The 17,051-nt window shown below is 41.3% G+C and overlaps 1 protein-coding gene across 5 annotated transcripts in view; it reads left to right on the top strand.

The window, feature by feature from the left end:
• Window positions 1-17,051, top strand: part of RYR3 (ryanodine receptor 3) — a 498,481-nt gene that overhangs the window by 336,172 nt on the left and 145,258 nt on the right. For all 5 annotated transcript variants that reach the window (XM_077127361.1, XM_077127358.1, XM_077127359.1 and 2 more), the window contains exons 36-38: window positions 1,859-2,059; window positions 6,569-6,671; window positions 7,487-7,624. In XM_077127361.1, the coding sequence (XP_076983476.1) occupies window positions 1,859-2,059; window positions 6,569-6,671; window positions 7,487-7,624 (442 nt within the window). The remainder of the gene's footprint in view (window positions 1-1,858; window positions 2,060-6,568; window positions 6,672-7,486; window positions 7,625-17,051) is intronic.

The following is a 17,051-nucleotide window of genomic DNA, read 5'->3' as shown; positions in this document are numbered from 1 at the left end:
TATCATCCCAAGCAGAAACTCTGTACTTATTGAGCAGTAACTTCCCAATCTCCCCACCCCAGCTCCCAGCCCCTGGAAACTTGCAAGCTATTTGGCTCTTTCACTTTGCTTATGCTAGGTATTTCACAGAAGTGACACCATGGAATATCCATAATTTTACATCTCATTTCATTCATCATGATATCTTCAGGGTCACATGTATCAGAACTTCCTTTTATGTCAGAATAGTATTCCATTCGTCTGTACATACCACCTTTAATTCATCCATTCATCTGTTGTGGACACTTGGATTGCTTCCATGTTTAGCCATTGTGAATAATGCTGCTAGGAACATTGCTATACAAATATCTGAGACCTGTTTTCAATTCTTTGGGGTATATACCTAGAGATATTGGTGCTGGGTCATACTGTAATTCTTTGTTTAACTTTCCTCAGTGGTCACACCACTTTACATTCCCAGCAACAATGACAAGATTCCTATTTCTTTGTATCCTCACCACTTGTTATTTTCCATTTTCTTATAATGAGAGCTATCCTAGGGGGTGTGAGGTGGTATCTCATTTTCCTCTTGGCTGATGCTGTTGAGCACTAGATCTTTTCTTTAATGTGAGTCCGCAGCCTGGCTCCATTTTCTTTTACATGGATGACACCATCTACAGTTGGTACTTTGGGTGTCTTCAAAATAATCTGTGGATTTAAAGGTACTTATAAAGCAGCGCAAGTGCAGAATGTTTCTAGACCTTTGTTTTCCCCCCAATTTTTATATTCTTCTAACTCATACACAATTACAGTGATTTTTAAAGACAGCCTGTCTTTTACAGATGTTTTGCAGGTGTTCCCTAGTCACTCCATTTAGTTTTGTATTTCATTGGTTTATGTACTATTTAATTAAGTGATATTATAATAACAAATGTGACTGGTGTAAAGCCCTCATTTGCCTGGTGGGAGCACAAGTGTGCAGATAGACCAGAGATTGTCCTGCTGGAGGAGAGTGTTCATAGGTGAAGGACACCCATCATCCGGGCACAGATGACAGAGCAACAGGTGTCCATTAACTACGTGGTCAGATGGAGGTGGTTTAATAGGACTTCTGCTTTAATGAAAATACCTAGAATACTCTGAGGATTAAAGGAGATAAAGAACAATAAGTACTTGGCACAGTGTCTGAGAAAGGATTGGTACTAGATGAGTTAGGGCTCCTGTTGCTATTGGTGTAAGTTATAGTAGTGATAAGATTAGAACTGGCCACAAGCAACAGTGCAGGTAAACAAAAGACAATGAAAGTCAGGGAGGGAGAAAAAGTCTCCATTTTCCATTATCCGTGGCTGAAAGACGTCAAGAAAGGGAGGGACTGCTTAATCCAGTTGCTTTCATACTGAAGTAGGAGCCCAGGAAAACTTGGGTCTTTCACTTTGCTTATTCTAGGTATTTCATAGAATTGGCACCATGGAATATCCATAATTTTACATCTCGTTTCATTCACATGATATCTTCAGGGTTGCATGTATCAGAACTTCCTTTTATGTCAGGATAATATTCCATTTGTCTGTACATACCACATTTAATTTATCCATTCATCTGTTGTGGACACTTGGATTGCTTCCATCTTTTAGCCATTGTGAATAATGCTGCCAGGAACATTGGTATACAAATATCTGAGTCCTCTTTCTTTCTCGAAAATGCTGTTCTCTCTCCCTGGGTAGATTTTTTCTATCTTTAGTGAGCTCCTTTTGCTGTTGTTCCCTGGCCTTAGTGGTGAAGAGCTGGTCTCAGGATTCAGGCCAGTGGGGATGATCGCTGCTTCACCAGCGCACGTGAAGTGCTCATTTATGAACGCACACACATGCTTGCATTGCAGATGTGTGAGCTCCTCAGCTATCTCTGCGACTGTGAGCTGCAGCACCGAGTAGAGGCCATCGTGGCCTTTGGTGACATTTATGTCTGCAAGTTGCAGGCAAACCAGAAGTTCCGCTACAACGAGCTCATGCAGGCTCTGAACATGTCCGCAGCCCTGACGGCCCGGAAGACCCGGGAGTTCCGCTCGCCCCCACAAGAGCAGGTGAGAGCCAGTCCCTGTGTTTCCATCCTCTCCCTGTGGAATAACGTGAGAACCAGGACACGGGAAAACAGGACAGTGCCTGGGACAGCCACAAGAGCTGTGGAGGATTAAATGCCCCCCCCCCAACACACACACAAGCAGGAGACAGGCCCAGTCCTCTGGGAAGGTGTCACCACGCTAATGACAATGAAGGAATGTCAGCCAAGTATATCTGGTGGGAAAGTAACTTTTTCTAAATTGCATATAGGGCAGGGAGGGATTCTTTCCTTCTCTTCCTCGATCCCCCAATCCCCTCATCACAGGGCCAAAGACCAAATCACTGTTGGGATTCAATTTTCACCTCAGCAAGGATCCACCACTTAGAAGAATTTCTATCCAGCCCTTGCAAAAGTCACTACCTCTCTATTAGAGATCAACAGAAAATGGTCAGCCTGCCCTGATGTATGATAGTTCACAGGCTTCCTTGTCCCATCTGTCCATACCGCCAGTGCTGCCCCACCCTCGCCTCCCACACAGCTACCCCAACCCTGTGAAGCTTGGAGAACAAGATTCAGCAAATGAGCCGTCTTTGGGGAGGTGTGGTATTAGTTCCTTGATGGGAGGTGTGGAATTAGTTCTTTGCACTCCCTGACTTAACAGTCAGCTTTGCCCATTTGGAAAGGCTGCTTTGAAAAGATGCATTTTGTAGAACAGTTTCCATTTATCCCCACTGCCCACTTACGCCATACAGGCTGGTCAACTGCTGCTTCCTATGTGTTCCAAAGAGGAGATAGATCTTTCAGTGAAGAAATTAGTTTTCTGTCTCTGAAAGCAGATCTTTGGATCTCATATATATTTAATAAACAGCCCATCCATAAATTGTTATCAGTATAATTACCACCAATATATATTAATGGCACAACTGCAACTAGGTCCGATTAATTTCCTAACTATTTTATAGAGCCTAGATGTTTATATTGCTTTAAAATGAGCCACATATCTTGCCTTTGAAAAGATTCCCTTGAAGAATACTGGCCTAGCTAAAGGATAGGCAAAGCTTACTATTATTTTTGCTAGAGGCAAAGTGAGAAAGCCCTTTGGATTGATGGCAGTAGATCACTTTGCAGTGGCAAGGAAAACACACGAGTGCACTGTTTCCATAGTCGCCTTCCAAGTATTACTCTTGAAGGTTGTCAAGCTGTTTTTAGATGGTGACAAGCATGATTGTCATCTTCCCCATCACATTGGGCCAATGCCGGCTCTTTCCTTTATTTGTGAAGAATGGGAGGGCATAATGGTGTGGTGATTAGAGCACCAGCATTGGTGTCATGTTGTGGTGACCCATCATGGCTCCCCCATTACTCTCTGTGGGCTTAGGCACATGACCTCTGTCTGTCTCAGTCTCTTCATCTATGAGATGTGGTTAACATTTGCTTTTCTCTCCCAGGTTCTCATGAGGCTCACATGAAACAATTGAAGTGCTTAGCACAATGTCTATCATAGAGTAAACATCCTATTCTGCAAGTGCGAAGAGCTATCATTGGTATTAATGTTAGAAATATGTTCATTTATCTCATGGCATGTCCAATGACCTTCTGTCAGTGACTCAGTGAGTAGAGTTTACACGTTTCCCTTAGCTGGCTGAGACTCAGGTTGTCCCTCTAATACCAGTCCTCATGGCCACGTCTCATGCTCATTGCTCCCAGAAGGACAATGTTGGCCCCTGCCTTCCTTTCCCCATCCTACATCCTCTTTGGCCATTCCAAGGCCTACCATCACTTCCTCCTTTGGTCTTCTAAACAGTCCTTTAACCAATCATTTCATAATTGTTTCAGAAGCATCAGTTAAGAAATTCTGTTCTAGTGTATTAGACCATTGACTCTTAAACTTGAGCAGACATCAAAACTACCTTAAGTGCTTAGTAAAGCACAGACTTGCCCCCACACTTACAGTCTCTAATTTACTTGGTCCAGAATAGAGTTCAAGAATTTGTATATTAAGTATCCAGGTGATGTGGTCCAGGAATAAAATGAAAGAGGGGACACCTACTGCTATGGCCCATGAACTACCTCTCCTAGACTTTTAAATAGCTGCTAGAAGGAGCCTACACATAGAGTTCTCTATTTAATTAGATATTTAACATCATCCAAGGACAAAGGGAATATAGATCGATTTCAGAGGGCAGCAAGGCAAAATCACTTGAAAAGTAGGATACATGGAAATGAGAGTTTTAAAAAGATCATTATCTCATTGCTGAATATTCTTTGAAGAGAAAATAGAAATTTTCATCCCTGTATCCACAGAGTATTCAGATGGATGAAAAGTCTACTTGGGGGATATAATTAAGAGCAAAAGAAGATAAAACCAAGATTAATCCCCGTTGTTGGCAAATTAAACACAGAGTCAGCCGGCCATTCACTTCCAGCCAGGCTTCGTGAAAGGCATGCCCTGCAGCAGAAAATTCAGCTCACTCGTCTTACAGTTTTAAGCCCTGCAAGCTGATTGGCCGTTTCTGAAATATTTCACCAAAAGAAAGAACTATCAGTAAAGAAATTAGTTTCTAGCTCTCTGAAACCAGATCTCTGGATCTTATTTTTATTTAACAACTATCAGTAAATATTGTGGATATGGTTACCATAATTTAGTGTCATGACACAACTATAACAATTACTTTCCTAACCTATTTTGTAGATATGATTTTATTACAAACAAGACCTCTACTTTCTTCTAAAATTTGATTTACAGTAGGAGCTTTGAGTAAGAGTCCTCCTAATATTAAATAATAATAATTTAATAAAAGAGATTATAAAATTTTTAACCTAGAAATCCTAAATCGAAAAGAAAATGTTCCTTTATCTGGTGTTTGGGTTTACCCTTCCTGAAGTGCAGAGTAGACAAGATTACTACTTGTTATTTCTCCAGTCCTTCCAGGAGTAGTGGGTCTGTGGAAAGAATTCCAAGGAACCTGGGTGGGAAATTAATTACAGCTTTATTTTCACCCATTTTCTACTAAACCCTGAGAGTATTTACTTCAGTTATTAGTATACACAACAAACCAGGTACCTGACTTTGTCACTAACAGAAATCACACAGCTTTTCATATCACATTACAGTGATTACAGTCTCTTTACAACCATAGTGGATGTGGGACCCGTCCCCAAATGTTTTTATCTAATGAATTAATAAAAAAGTACACTCTGTTACCATATCACACATTTGTTCTTGTGATTTTGATAGCTGGATTTCAGTACAATTGTTTACTTTTATAATACTATATGCGTATATATATAATTTTATGTATTTAGGATTTTAATCTGAGAAGCAATCCATGGGTTTAACCAAACTACTAGAGGAGTCCGTGGCATAGAAACAATTAAGAATCCATGGGACAAAACACTAAAGGAAAAGAGCAGATTGATTGCATAAGCATGAAACCTACAAGTCAAAAAAAAACCAAAGATGAAAAGAAAAACTCATAAACAAAATTAAAAGCTCATTGAAAACTGAGAAATATATCTGCAGCATGTATTGCAAAGTGTCAATAGTCTAGAAGTGTGCCAAGCACTCACTGATTAATTTTAAAAAGATAATTGCCCAACAGAAAAATGGAGAAAAAGCATTGCCAGTAAATTCATAAAATAAATAAAAAATTATCCTTGTGTGTAGAAAAATAAAGTTCAGCCTCACAATTAAATGCAAATTAAAAGAAACATGATACGACTTTTTTTCCCATTAAATTGAAAAATATTTGGAAATGTGTTAACGCTCATTAGTGAATATGGCAAAGTAAACACACTCATGTAAATGTTGTAATAATGTAAATTGTTGTGAGCTTTCTGGAGAGCAGTTTGGCAATTTATATCAAAAGCCATTAAAATGTACAAATCCTTTGATCCAGTTATTTCATTTCTAGGCATTTATCCTAAGGACATAATCAGAGATGGAAACAAAAGTTAAATAAAAGGAAGTGCAGGGGGTAGGGGTAGTTCAGTGATTAGAATGCCCATCTTTCATATGGGAGACCTGGGTTCGATTCCCAGACCATGCACCCAAAAAACAGGAAGTTCCAAACCAACTTTAATTCATAATGACAAAAAATGGAAACAATTTGTATCAGGGAGTCCATTTTTATGTAAATTCATTTATGTGATGAAATGCAAGTAAGTATTAAAAATCGGGTTAGGAAATTGAGAAAATGCTCGACATAAATTAAGTAGAAAAATCTGCTATAAAAAAACTGTACCTAGAGTAAGAGTCCCATCTGTTTGTGTGTCTATAAAAACTAGAAGATATTAAACATTTTTGGTGGGGTAACATTTTTCTTTATGCATGCAGTTTCCAGTTTTTCTGTAATTAATAAGTTAGCTTTGTAATCAGGAAAAAAGGTGAATGCTTCTTTTAAATGTTACCAATATATTTTTTAATTAAATAAAATTTGCAAACAATGTTAGGTGAGTGGCTAAGGCAGAATCTGAGTCCTCTTGATGGGTACTGAGAACCAACTAGCCATTCTTCTTTTGTCCCTTAAAGATCAATATGCTGCTTAACTTTCAACTGGGAGAGAACTGCCCCTGCCCTGAGGAGAGTCGGGAGGAGCTCTACGACTTCCACGAGGACCTCCTCCTTCACTGCGGTGAGCTGTCCAGAGAGAGGGGTTACCAGAGAGAATTCCGTTCCTGAGTCCTTCCTTAGAACGGGAGGGGGTGGGAAGTTGTTTTCGTATTTAAAATAACTAGAATACTAACTGTTTAAGATGTGGTTCTATACAAACTCTTGCCCGGTCAGAGAAAACATCAGAAATAACCCTGACAGAATATACAACTGAAAGGCCATCTGCCTACAGATTTTGCTACTATTTAGGAAAGGAGGCAGCTCTCTGAAGAAGGAAGGACCGTAACTAAATCCTACATAAGCCTTGCCCAATTACTTAAGTTGGGTAATGGGGTTTCTGCTCACGGCTGAGCCAAGATTTCAGCTGACCCTTTGCTTTTTATCTATCAGGATGATAAAAGTATTTTAACTTCTGCCCTTAAGGATTTGAAGCCACCGATCCCTACTTTGGTTCCTGTCTGCTGATTTTAAGTGGCTGTCAGCATCTGTTCTATTTGTACGCGGACAGGTTAAGTAATATATGCGTAATAGATTATCTTTTCATTTGGAATAACTGAATGTCAGCTCTCTTAGAGACTCTAGAGTCCTTTTTTGGGTATGATTTAGGGAAAGTTAAGTCTTGGGATTGAAATTACCTGATAGTCTTCTAAACCAGAAATTATCTTTTTTAAAAAAAAAAGTTCCCCAAGGACATTGTGCGCGAAAATATGTATGGGAGGCCACCACCTGTGTCCTTTAGAAAGAAGGGTGAGAAGCAGCCTCTGTGTGTCTCTCTGCCCCACACTGACTGTATATGCTGGTCGGGGTTTTCACTCTGTCCTCTGGCTTGCTTGATAGGAGTTCCCCTAGAAGAAGAGGAGGAGGAAGTGGAGGACACCACCTGGACCGGAAAACTCCGGGCCCTGGTGGGTAAAATCAAAGGCCCACTCAAGCCAGAGAAGGAGCAGCCAACTGAGGAGGAGGAGAGATGCCCCAGTAAGTGGCAGTGCCTTTCCGTCACAGTACCCCCAACCCTGTGCTCTTTGAAGAATTAATTAAGGCAGTCTCTCTGATTCTGTAAGATAGATGTGGGCTTCTTAGCTTGAAAGAAAGCATCTGTTGTATATTTCGGGCTAAAACCTTCTTCTGATTTAGGGAACTTGTTTTCAGAATCTTCTGAAACCCAACGGATTGATCACTTGGTAGTTCTGTTTTTATTATCTGTCTACTTAAAAATGCCTTTAAATAGATTTCCTTTCTTCCTGCTTTTATGTTTCCATAGTCGTCGTCTTCTAAATATTGTCATTTCTGCCACTTCTGTTTGTGGTTGCTTAGCATTGAGAACTTCCCCACTGAGGAAGTAAAATAATAGTGAAATGGGGATAAAAGATAAAGATATCGGCTTGTGTTTGGTTCAGTTTGGGCTGTGACTTTGATGATAGCATCCTAGAGGATTCTGACCTTTTATTTTTCACCAATGCCAAGCCTTGTCCCAATTCATTTCTCTAATCTGTAGAGTACAGATGACTCCTACCATTTAAACCCATGTTGAAACAATACAATAATTTGTTCTACAGAATAGTGACAGTCTCTGAACGATTAACATTTCAAGAGGAGAATTTTCTGAGTATTCTATTTAATCAGTCTGCTGTTTAATACAGATTCAGCAAATTTATCACTTGTCTAAAGAAGAAATATCCTAGTTTTAATATAGTTGCCTTGTATCATGTTCTCGGTTCCTATCAATCTTAGAACATGCTCCTAAATCATAGACTAGAGCAATAGACTGTCAAAATGTGATCAGTTTGTCTGAAAACATTCTTTGGGGGTTCATACATCTTATTGCCCTTTATACTGACCTCTCCTCTTCATCTGAATATCTCTGAAAGGAAACCATCTTGCAATTAATCCACAGGTGCATTGAAGCCTCTGGAAAAGTAGAAGAGGTATTTGGCAGGAGTTTCCCTGGCAACGCTTGATCAGTTTTATCTGTCAACATGGAAAGCATGGTATTTGGTGAGGGTAGGCCGGCAGGATTCTAAAGACACAAAGAAGAGAGTTTTTAAACTCCCTCTGTGGTTACTGCCAAAGCAGAAGTAAAAATAGACAATGCTGACCAGTATGTCTTTTTTATTACCTGCCAGGAGTCTATTTTGAAAATAGATGCTTCTTTCATACTTTCTAACACAGTATGTCATGACACTTGGGTGTCTTTCAAGGTGACCATTTCACATTAGGGAAATGTAGTCAGACAGATGAAATCACCTACAGTCTGGCCTGTGAAATCTGTCTAATTCTAAGAATGTTGTCCAGGCTCCAAGGATTATATGCATTTCAGCACAGCTACCCGGGCACCAGGGTAGACAGATCAGAGATGTGATAGGATGTGCCATACCTGAGAGGCCACCCAATGTAAGAGGCCGCGTCTTCACCCTTTGCTGCTTCCCCTTCCTGCAAGGAAAGTTTGAGATTTCAAGCTTTGTGTCCTGAGTGTTCTCCCTGGGGTCCCAGAAATAGAGGAAATGGCCAAAGTAGCCAAGTATGTCTGGTTGTCAGCACATGGGCTCCCTGCCAAATGCTCCAGAGGCATGGAACATTTGTCTCACTCAGGACTGACATTATAAGAGGAAGTCTTGGGAAGGGTTCATTCACCTTCCCCCACCACCAACACCCCCACCCCCACCCAGTCACATATAACGATTGTTTTTACTTTGATCAAATGGAGACATTTCTGAATGCATAATAGCTTACAATGGAGGGGCCAAAACTTCTTTAAAATTATAGGTGGTTTTGTTTGTGTTATTGCTTATCCAATTTACCTTATCCTTGCAGTAGATAAAATACTTAGTGTAGATATGATAATAACATTCTTAGCAAATTGACAATTTACCAAATACTGCTGCATCTATTAATTCACTGATTTTTGTTTTCTTTTGCTTTTTGATCTTGCATTGTATAATTGAAGAAAATATCAGAAGAATTAAGGGCTATTTTTGTTGTTGTTGTTCAGTCATTCATTTGTTCCACACTTAACCTGGGTCCAGAAAATTTTCCAGGTGGCTCATTGCTAGCCTAAGGTAACACTAAATGAGCAAAGCTGTGACTTGATCTCACGTTTTCTGACTCTGAGTCCATGCTCTTTCCATTGTACCATGAAGCTTGCCAAAAGAAAAAACTTGGCATATATATCATATTACCTTTTTATCTAACTTACATTTGTGAGATAATTCACTGTTGTGATTGGTTATTATATGTAGAAAATCTGAACCAAGCAGAGGTTAAAAATTTAACACCTTCAACCAAGCAAAGATCTGCACTCAGAGTTCTCAGAGAAGGTGATAGTGAGCCCTCCCTGCATGTTCTCCTTTCCGAGCAGTTGGTGTTGGTCAGGTGACCTTCAGGGAAACCTTAACTTTCCTAGGAGTGGGGTCTGTTAGGGTTCTCTAGAGAAACAACCACCAGGAGAGATCTGTAAATATGAGATTTATAAAGGTGTCTCACACAGCTGTAGGAATAGAAGAGTCCAGAATCTGCAGGGCAGTCTGTGAAGCTTGTGGCTCTGCTGAAGGGTCTTGATAAAGGCCACTGGAGAGATGTTTTGGCCGAAGAAGCAGTGAAAGTCTCTCTTCTTCCTTAAAAGCCTTCCAGTGATTGGAATATCTTGTTGTGGGAGCCACGCCTTAGTTGATTGCAGATGCCACCAACTGACTGAGGATTTAATACACCAGCAGCCTTCCAGTTTATCAACCAGCCATAAAATATCCTTGCAGCGATGGTCAAGCCAGTGCTTGACCAGACAACTGGGCATCATCATTTGGCCAATTTGACACCAGAAGCTGACCACCACAGGAGGAGGAACAGTATCCTGAAACTCAGGAGAATGCTGCTAGATGACTCAATATTTACAGGGATTTTCCAGCCTACCGAAACTAACTCCAGGCCACATTGTCCATGAAAGCTGTTAAAATAGTATCAAAAGACCATTTGATAATGAAGTAGTAAAAACTTCATACTAGCAGGCTACTATTAGTAGGTTACATTTTTCTTTTTCATAAACCAATCCAGCAAATCCCTTAGACATAGATGTAGAAAATATTTTGCCTATTAATTCTGGGCTAGAGTTTCTTAGACACTGTAGTTTTAGCAGAGCTTCCTTGAATATGAATATATAACCTCTGAATTAATCTGCCTGAAAAGGACAATATACTTTTAATGCTGAAAACTAAAATTAGCATCGAGAAAACACCTGTCACTTTGCATATCAAATCTGATGCCTGATCTCTGTCATTCTTGAATGATTTTTCCATTTCAGATGGGAGTTTTCATCATCATCTCTCTATGAAAAAAATGTCCCAAGGGGTTTTATGCTCTTGAGAAATGTGAGGAGAAAAGAAGGAATCTCCTTGATGGTTCTGGTCTCTTTTCCTGGAGGCCTTGTGATGACCTATTGCAATTCAGCTTTGGGTGACATTAGTTAAGAACTTGATTCTAGGTGAATGTGATGGAATCTGTCTGAAAGAAGTGTTCTTCTGTTGCTGCCTGGTACTATTTGTCACATAACACTACCACTCAGAGCCAAGAATCTGCAGTCTTAACCTTGAATAGTATCTGCTCTCCCTTGTCATTTACTGAATGTCGTCAGTTCCTGCTCTGATGAAGAACTGAGCTAGAAGTGACCCTGGAGTCGACCCTGAATCCACCAAGCTCCAATTCTGCTACTCATGTAGCTTTTGCCCAGTCACTGCATGGCTTAAAATCTCCCCCACCCAAAAGCTACAGCTTGTTTAGTGCTAAGGAGGAAAAAGCCTACTGTTCACCAGCAAAATAAGTCAGGGCCCCCTGACACCAATACTACATATAAGCAAATTAGTGGTAAGTACATCTGTGGAACTCAGATGATATTTTTAAACCTCTTGTCTAAATTCTCTCCCAACAGCCTCTCCCCAGAAACTCACAGGTACTGACTTCCTTCAGCCTCACCCTCCTTCCCCCCACCCCAGCCATATCCTAAAATTTCTAACATGACAGTATGACTTTCCACCTTGTATCAGTTATTTGTGTATTGGTTTGTTTTCCTTATTAGACATCAGTTCCTTTGAAGACAGGGATCATGTCTCACACATGCCACATTCAGCTCAATGGCACAAACCTTTTGCACTCCATTGGTATATTAGTCTCTGGAGATTTCACAAAGATGAAGAAAACAAGGGCCTGAAATGAGTGTGGACAGGGAACTTGGTATAAGCATGAGGTCAGATATGCAAACAAAATATGTAATTGGCCAGAGGAGAGGGACAGGGAAATTGTCCATAAAGAACATAGATGAGTAGATGGTATAAGAAGAGAAAGGCACTTTCGGTAAAAAAAAAAAAAAAAAAAAAAAAAAGAGCAGCTTCAACAAAGGCCAAGGGGCAGAAAAGTACAAATCATGGGAGTGGCAAAGAATTGAATAGCTGAATCATAAAAGGGGGAAGGTGAAGTCTGGGGAATATATAAGACTGGAAAGATATGGTGGTGTTAGAACACGGAGCATCTTGATAATCCAATGGTTAAATTGCATTCAATCTGAGAGCATTACATATTTGTTGTGCCCATGTATTTTATAATACTTGGCTTACGATTCTGGGCAGAGGGCGTGGGGGGGTGCAGAGGATTCCCATTTATATGGTACCCACTTTGTCCTGAGCATTGGCTTAAGACTTTCTAGAAATATTATCTCATGCAATTCTCACAACAGCCCCGTGCAGTAGACAGTTTTATTCCTGTTTCACAGCTGAAGAAACTGAAGTAATGACAGCTTAGGTAAATTCCCACAGTCACACATCTAGTAAGTGGTAGCATAAAAATTCAAACTGTTGCCAACCTGAGTCCAATTCTCATTCATATTATGTGCATATCAACACTCTGCCTCCTGTAAATAATGGAAATGAAAGGTAGCTCAGGAGTAAATCACCAATTTACTCAACAATATCGAGGTAGTTATGAGCACAGCCTCTGGAGTTAGGCTACTTAGTCTTAAATCCTGGCTCTGCCACATAATATCTGTGAGATCTTGGGCACAGAGTTTCTCTGTGTTTCATTTTTCCTGTCTGTAAAATGGGCATAGTATTGATACCTCACTGGTTTGAGGTGAGGATTAAATTTGTGAAATTGGTTAATATTTGCAAAGTGTTTCAAAGCATGCCTGGTACATTATAAGCACTTAATTTTAGCCATTTTTTGCTATTCAGATGTTTATTGGTTACCTGCCATATCTCAGGTGCTGTATTAAGCATCGGTACTAATTTATAGGATTGCAGTGAGGAGAGCCCGGAAGTGTGGGGGCCTGTTAGGATGTCACTGTCATGTTCCTGATGAGCAGTAAAGGGTTGAGTAGGGGTGGGGTGGCTGGCGGAATGGTTGCCCCCAGAGCTATTCATATCCTAACTCCTAGAGCCTGTGAATAGATTAGGTTACATGACAAAGAGGAATTCATGTTGCAGATGAAATAAAGGTTGCTTGTCAGCTGACTTTAAGATAGAGGGATTAGCCTGCATTGTTGGTGTGGGCCCAAAGTAATGACAAAAGTCCTTAAAGTGATTGAGGAGAGCAAAAAAGAGCCCAAGGGATGGCAACAAGGATGATTTGGCCCAAAGTTGCCCGAGGAGGGGAGAAAAGTGGGAGGCCCCTAGAAACCGGAAAGGGCAGGGAAACTTAGCGCCTGCAGAAATGAATGCACCCTGCTAGCATCTTGATTTTAGCCCATTGAGATCCATCTGAGACTTGTCACATACAGAATTGAAAGATAATAAGTGTGTTGTAAGCCACCAAATCTGTAGTCATCTGTCCCAGCAGCAATAGAAAACTAATATAGGAGGTAACAATAAAAGGTGGATTCCAGATGTCACGCGGGTTGTAAAGGTAGCATTGGCATATTTTGTCAACCAGTTAGAAATGTGAGGAAGAGAATGAAGTTAAAGGTGGCCTTTATGGGTCCCTGAGAGATTGGTGATTATGTTGAGAGATATGGAGACCTGAAGGGAGGGCAGGACCTCACTTTTACTTAGCTCCATAGATGTTGCAAGAAGATTTTTTCATATACCGTGTCATTAACCTTGATAACCCTTCATGGCAGGCAAATCAGACATCATTAGTCCTCATTCGAAATGGGGAAATGGAGAATCCGAGGTGGTGAGAGACTTGCCCTAATCTAGGCACTAATCATAAGCGGTAGGTGGTAAAGCGAGAACCAGAGCTCATTGCACCTGGCTCACAGTCCAGTGCTTCTCAGCAATAGGTGCATGGAAGGTCCTCTGCATTTGTTTTATTGATGTCAGGAGTCCCTATCATTTAGCAGCATGTTTTTTTGTTTGTTTGCATGGGCAGGCACCTCGAATCGAACGGGGGTCTCCACATGGCAGGTGAGAACTCTGCCGCAGCACCACCGTTGCCCACCCTAGCAGCACGTTTTAGTGATGAAGAAGAGAGTTTGGCTCTCAGAAGAGAGAGAATCTAACATTAACTGAACACTAACTTTGCAGCAGCGAATTGTGTTACATATTTAATGTACTTCATTTGATTTTATCCTCATAACAAACAAGCAAGTTTAGTAACAGCCAGGTTCCCGTTTTGCATGCTAAACAACTAATCCTGAGAGAAGCAAGATAATTTGGACAAGGTCTTGCAGCCAGTAAGGAAAGGGGCCAGGATTTGAATCATGCTCTCTGAGGGGTTGAATTTCCCCAAAGGAAATGTTCAAGTCCTAACGCCCATACTTGTGGATGTAACCTTAATTGGAAATAGGGTATTTGTAGATGTAATTAAGGCAGGGGTTGAGACAAGATCATCCTGGGTTAGGGCAGATCCAATAATCCAATGAGAGTATCCTTATAGGAGACAGAAAAGGAGAAGACTAAGAAACACACACAAAGAAGAGGTGCTGTGAGGAGGGGAGCAGAGATTGGAGTGATGCAGCTATAAACCAAGGAATTCCAAGGATAGCCAGCAGCCAGCAAGTGCTAGGAGAGAGGCATGGAACAAACTCACCCTCCAAACCAATCTCACCAGCACCTTGATTTTGGACTTCTACCTTCCTGAACTGTAAGAGACTAAATTTCTTTTGTTTTAAGCTATCCACGTATGCTGATTTAAGGTATGTCCTGTGAATCTAAGTACCCTCTTTCCAGGACCCATGGTCCTTCCAAGTCACAGCTCTGGGGTGCTTAGGAAGGGGCCAGCAGGGGGAGGACAGAGGGTGAGGGGAAGCATGGATATTTAGGGTATGTGCCCCATAGTCAGCTTATTTTCCATAACGAGTAGACATAGAAACTAAAATGGAATAATTCGATTACTTTCCCAGCCAAGGCAGAGACCATAGGCCCAAGTACTTCTGCCGCCTTCTCTGCCCCATCTCCCTTTCAAGGATTTTTCTCCCTAACACATCAGCTAGCATCATCTGTTCTCTCTGTGCGCTTCGCACCATCATCATCGGTCATTTAATTGCTGGATGTTTTTGAGAAAATGATTATGAGGCTGGTTGAATGATTTCAAAAACAACAGGCTAATTATCTCCAGATGATGGATGGAAGCCTCAGGGCCTGTAGAGAAGGACTGGAAGTATCTGCTGCAAACACTGAAGCACTGTGGTGGCTTGCAAGGTTGCTCTAGCAGTTATGGATGCCCAGCAGACTGGGGGCCCCATCCTAAGGGTGAAGCCGTTTGCTTTTACATTTGCCTTCAACCTTAAAAGTGGGAAGCTCTGACCAAGGTAGAAAACTACTGTGAGAGGGAAAATTTACCAGAAATATCCAACCACCTCAGGGCTGTCTGTGCACAGCTTACCCTGAGAGCCATGACCTGCCAGGCTGGCGCAGCCGACGCAAAGTGTGCTGCCCTGAAACCCACAGCCAATGGTGGGGACTCCATATCCAGTGCTCCCTCTTCTGTCCACTGCTCACTCTCATGGCTGCCTCAGCAGACCACCTAGTTACAGGAAGTTTGCTTTTTTATTAAAATGAAATGTCTTCCTTGCTTAAGTAAAAAAGTGAAGTAAGGAGGATTAGACTAATCATGGCCATCCCTGTTGGGAAGACGCAGTCTACACCATGTCTGACTTTTCTGTCTTATTCAGTCGCTGTGAGCGTTAAATGATCCATCAGGTAACGTGTTCAGCACGGGGTCTGGTACACCGAAAGCTCTTATTTAACTGCTGTGATTGTGAGGAGGAAGAGGAGATTCTAGTCGAGCAACTCAAACTTCTACCCTTATCTTCCCACCAAGAAAGCCAATGGAGAAGGAAATAAATGTGTATGTCTGGAAATTAAATATAGAGCTGGGATGAATGAGACTTGGGTACTTTCTTAGGTCTCTGCTGCTTACTGTGGAGGCTGGGGCTGGCCCCACACCATTCATCCATGTCTGGGGCTCTGACAGTCACTGCTGCTTTCACTGTGCCCTGATGACACGTAGTCAAGGGAGCAGTTCCTTGTCACCTGGGAGCTGTGCTCCAGGTTGTCTTCACAGGCCTTTCCTTTCAAGTGATCTGAGAGCCTGGGAACCAAGTCCGCTGTGATTCTGACAGCATACTTGTTCCAGAGAAATCAGGCAAAATGGTCCCTATGGCACAGGCTGGGTCACAGAGGTACAGGGAAAGCACAGAGAATTAATGATGAATTTTCTCGAGGTCTCCTTGGACTCAGTGGCTTGAACTTCCTCCATGACCTCCTCTGATAATAAGTAGTAGAAATTTGGCTATTTTGCAATGCAGACCAGACTTTGAACCTAGAGGAAGCTCTGAGAGCACAGAGTGCAAGCCTTCCCAAGTAATTCTTCTCAACTAAATCCAGAGGGTATCACTGCCCATCTGATCCCTGACATAGGAAGTTTCCTTTCTCTGCCAGCAATCAGAACAGTCATTGCAAAGGCCATCAAGTTGTCATAGCTCATCTCCTCAACATAAATGATGAGTGATGTGCAATGATGGCTTGATAATGGCCATTTACTCCTCATGGTCAGAAACCTCTGGAGTTTTAAGATTTTATTTCTTCGATCTCAGGTTTTATTATTAGAGTGATACAAGCTGGGTAATGTCAGGATAGGACACGTTGGCATTAAATATGGCATCAAAATGTGGGGGTAAAATTCTTGGTACTAATCAACTTTGCTAGACTAAATGAAAGCCCATTATTTTAATAAATTAGTACAGCTCTTTCAGGAGCACAGTGTGTTGGATGATCATAGAATCCTACAATATTAAAGCCACAAGTGACTTGACTTCATAGAAATGGAACAGAGGTACAGAGAGGTAAGGTGACTTGTCCAAGGTCACACAGCCAGACCTGGAATGAAAAACTCTTATTCTTGTCACTACACCACACTTGCATGCATTTTCTTCAGCATAAAGTTTATATTACCAACTCTGTTTATTGGTAAGAAATCGAAGCTC

Source organism: Tamandua tetradactyla, chromosome 14 (genome assembly GCF_023851605.1).
Source record: "Tamandua tetradactyla isolate mTamTet1 chromosome 14, mTamTet1.pri, whole genome shotgun sequence".
Lineage (NCBI taxonomy): Eukaryota > Metazoa > Chordata > Mammalia > Pilosa > Myrmecophagidae > Tamandua > Tamandua tetradactyla.
The sequence above is the reverse complement of the archived record's forward strand: the minus strand, read 5'-3'. Positions and strand labels throughout refer to the sequence as shown.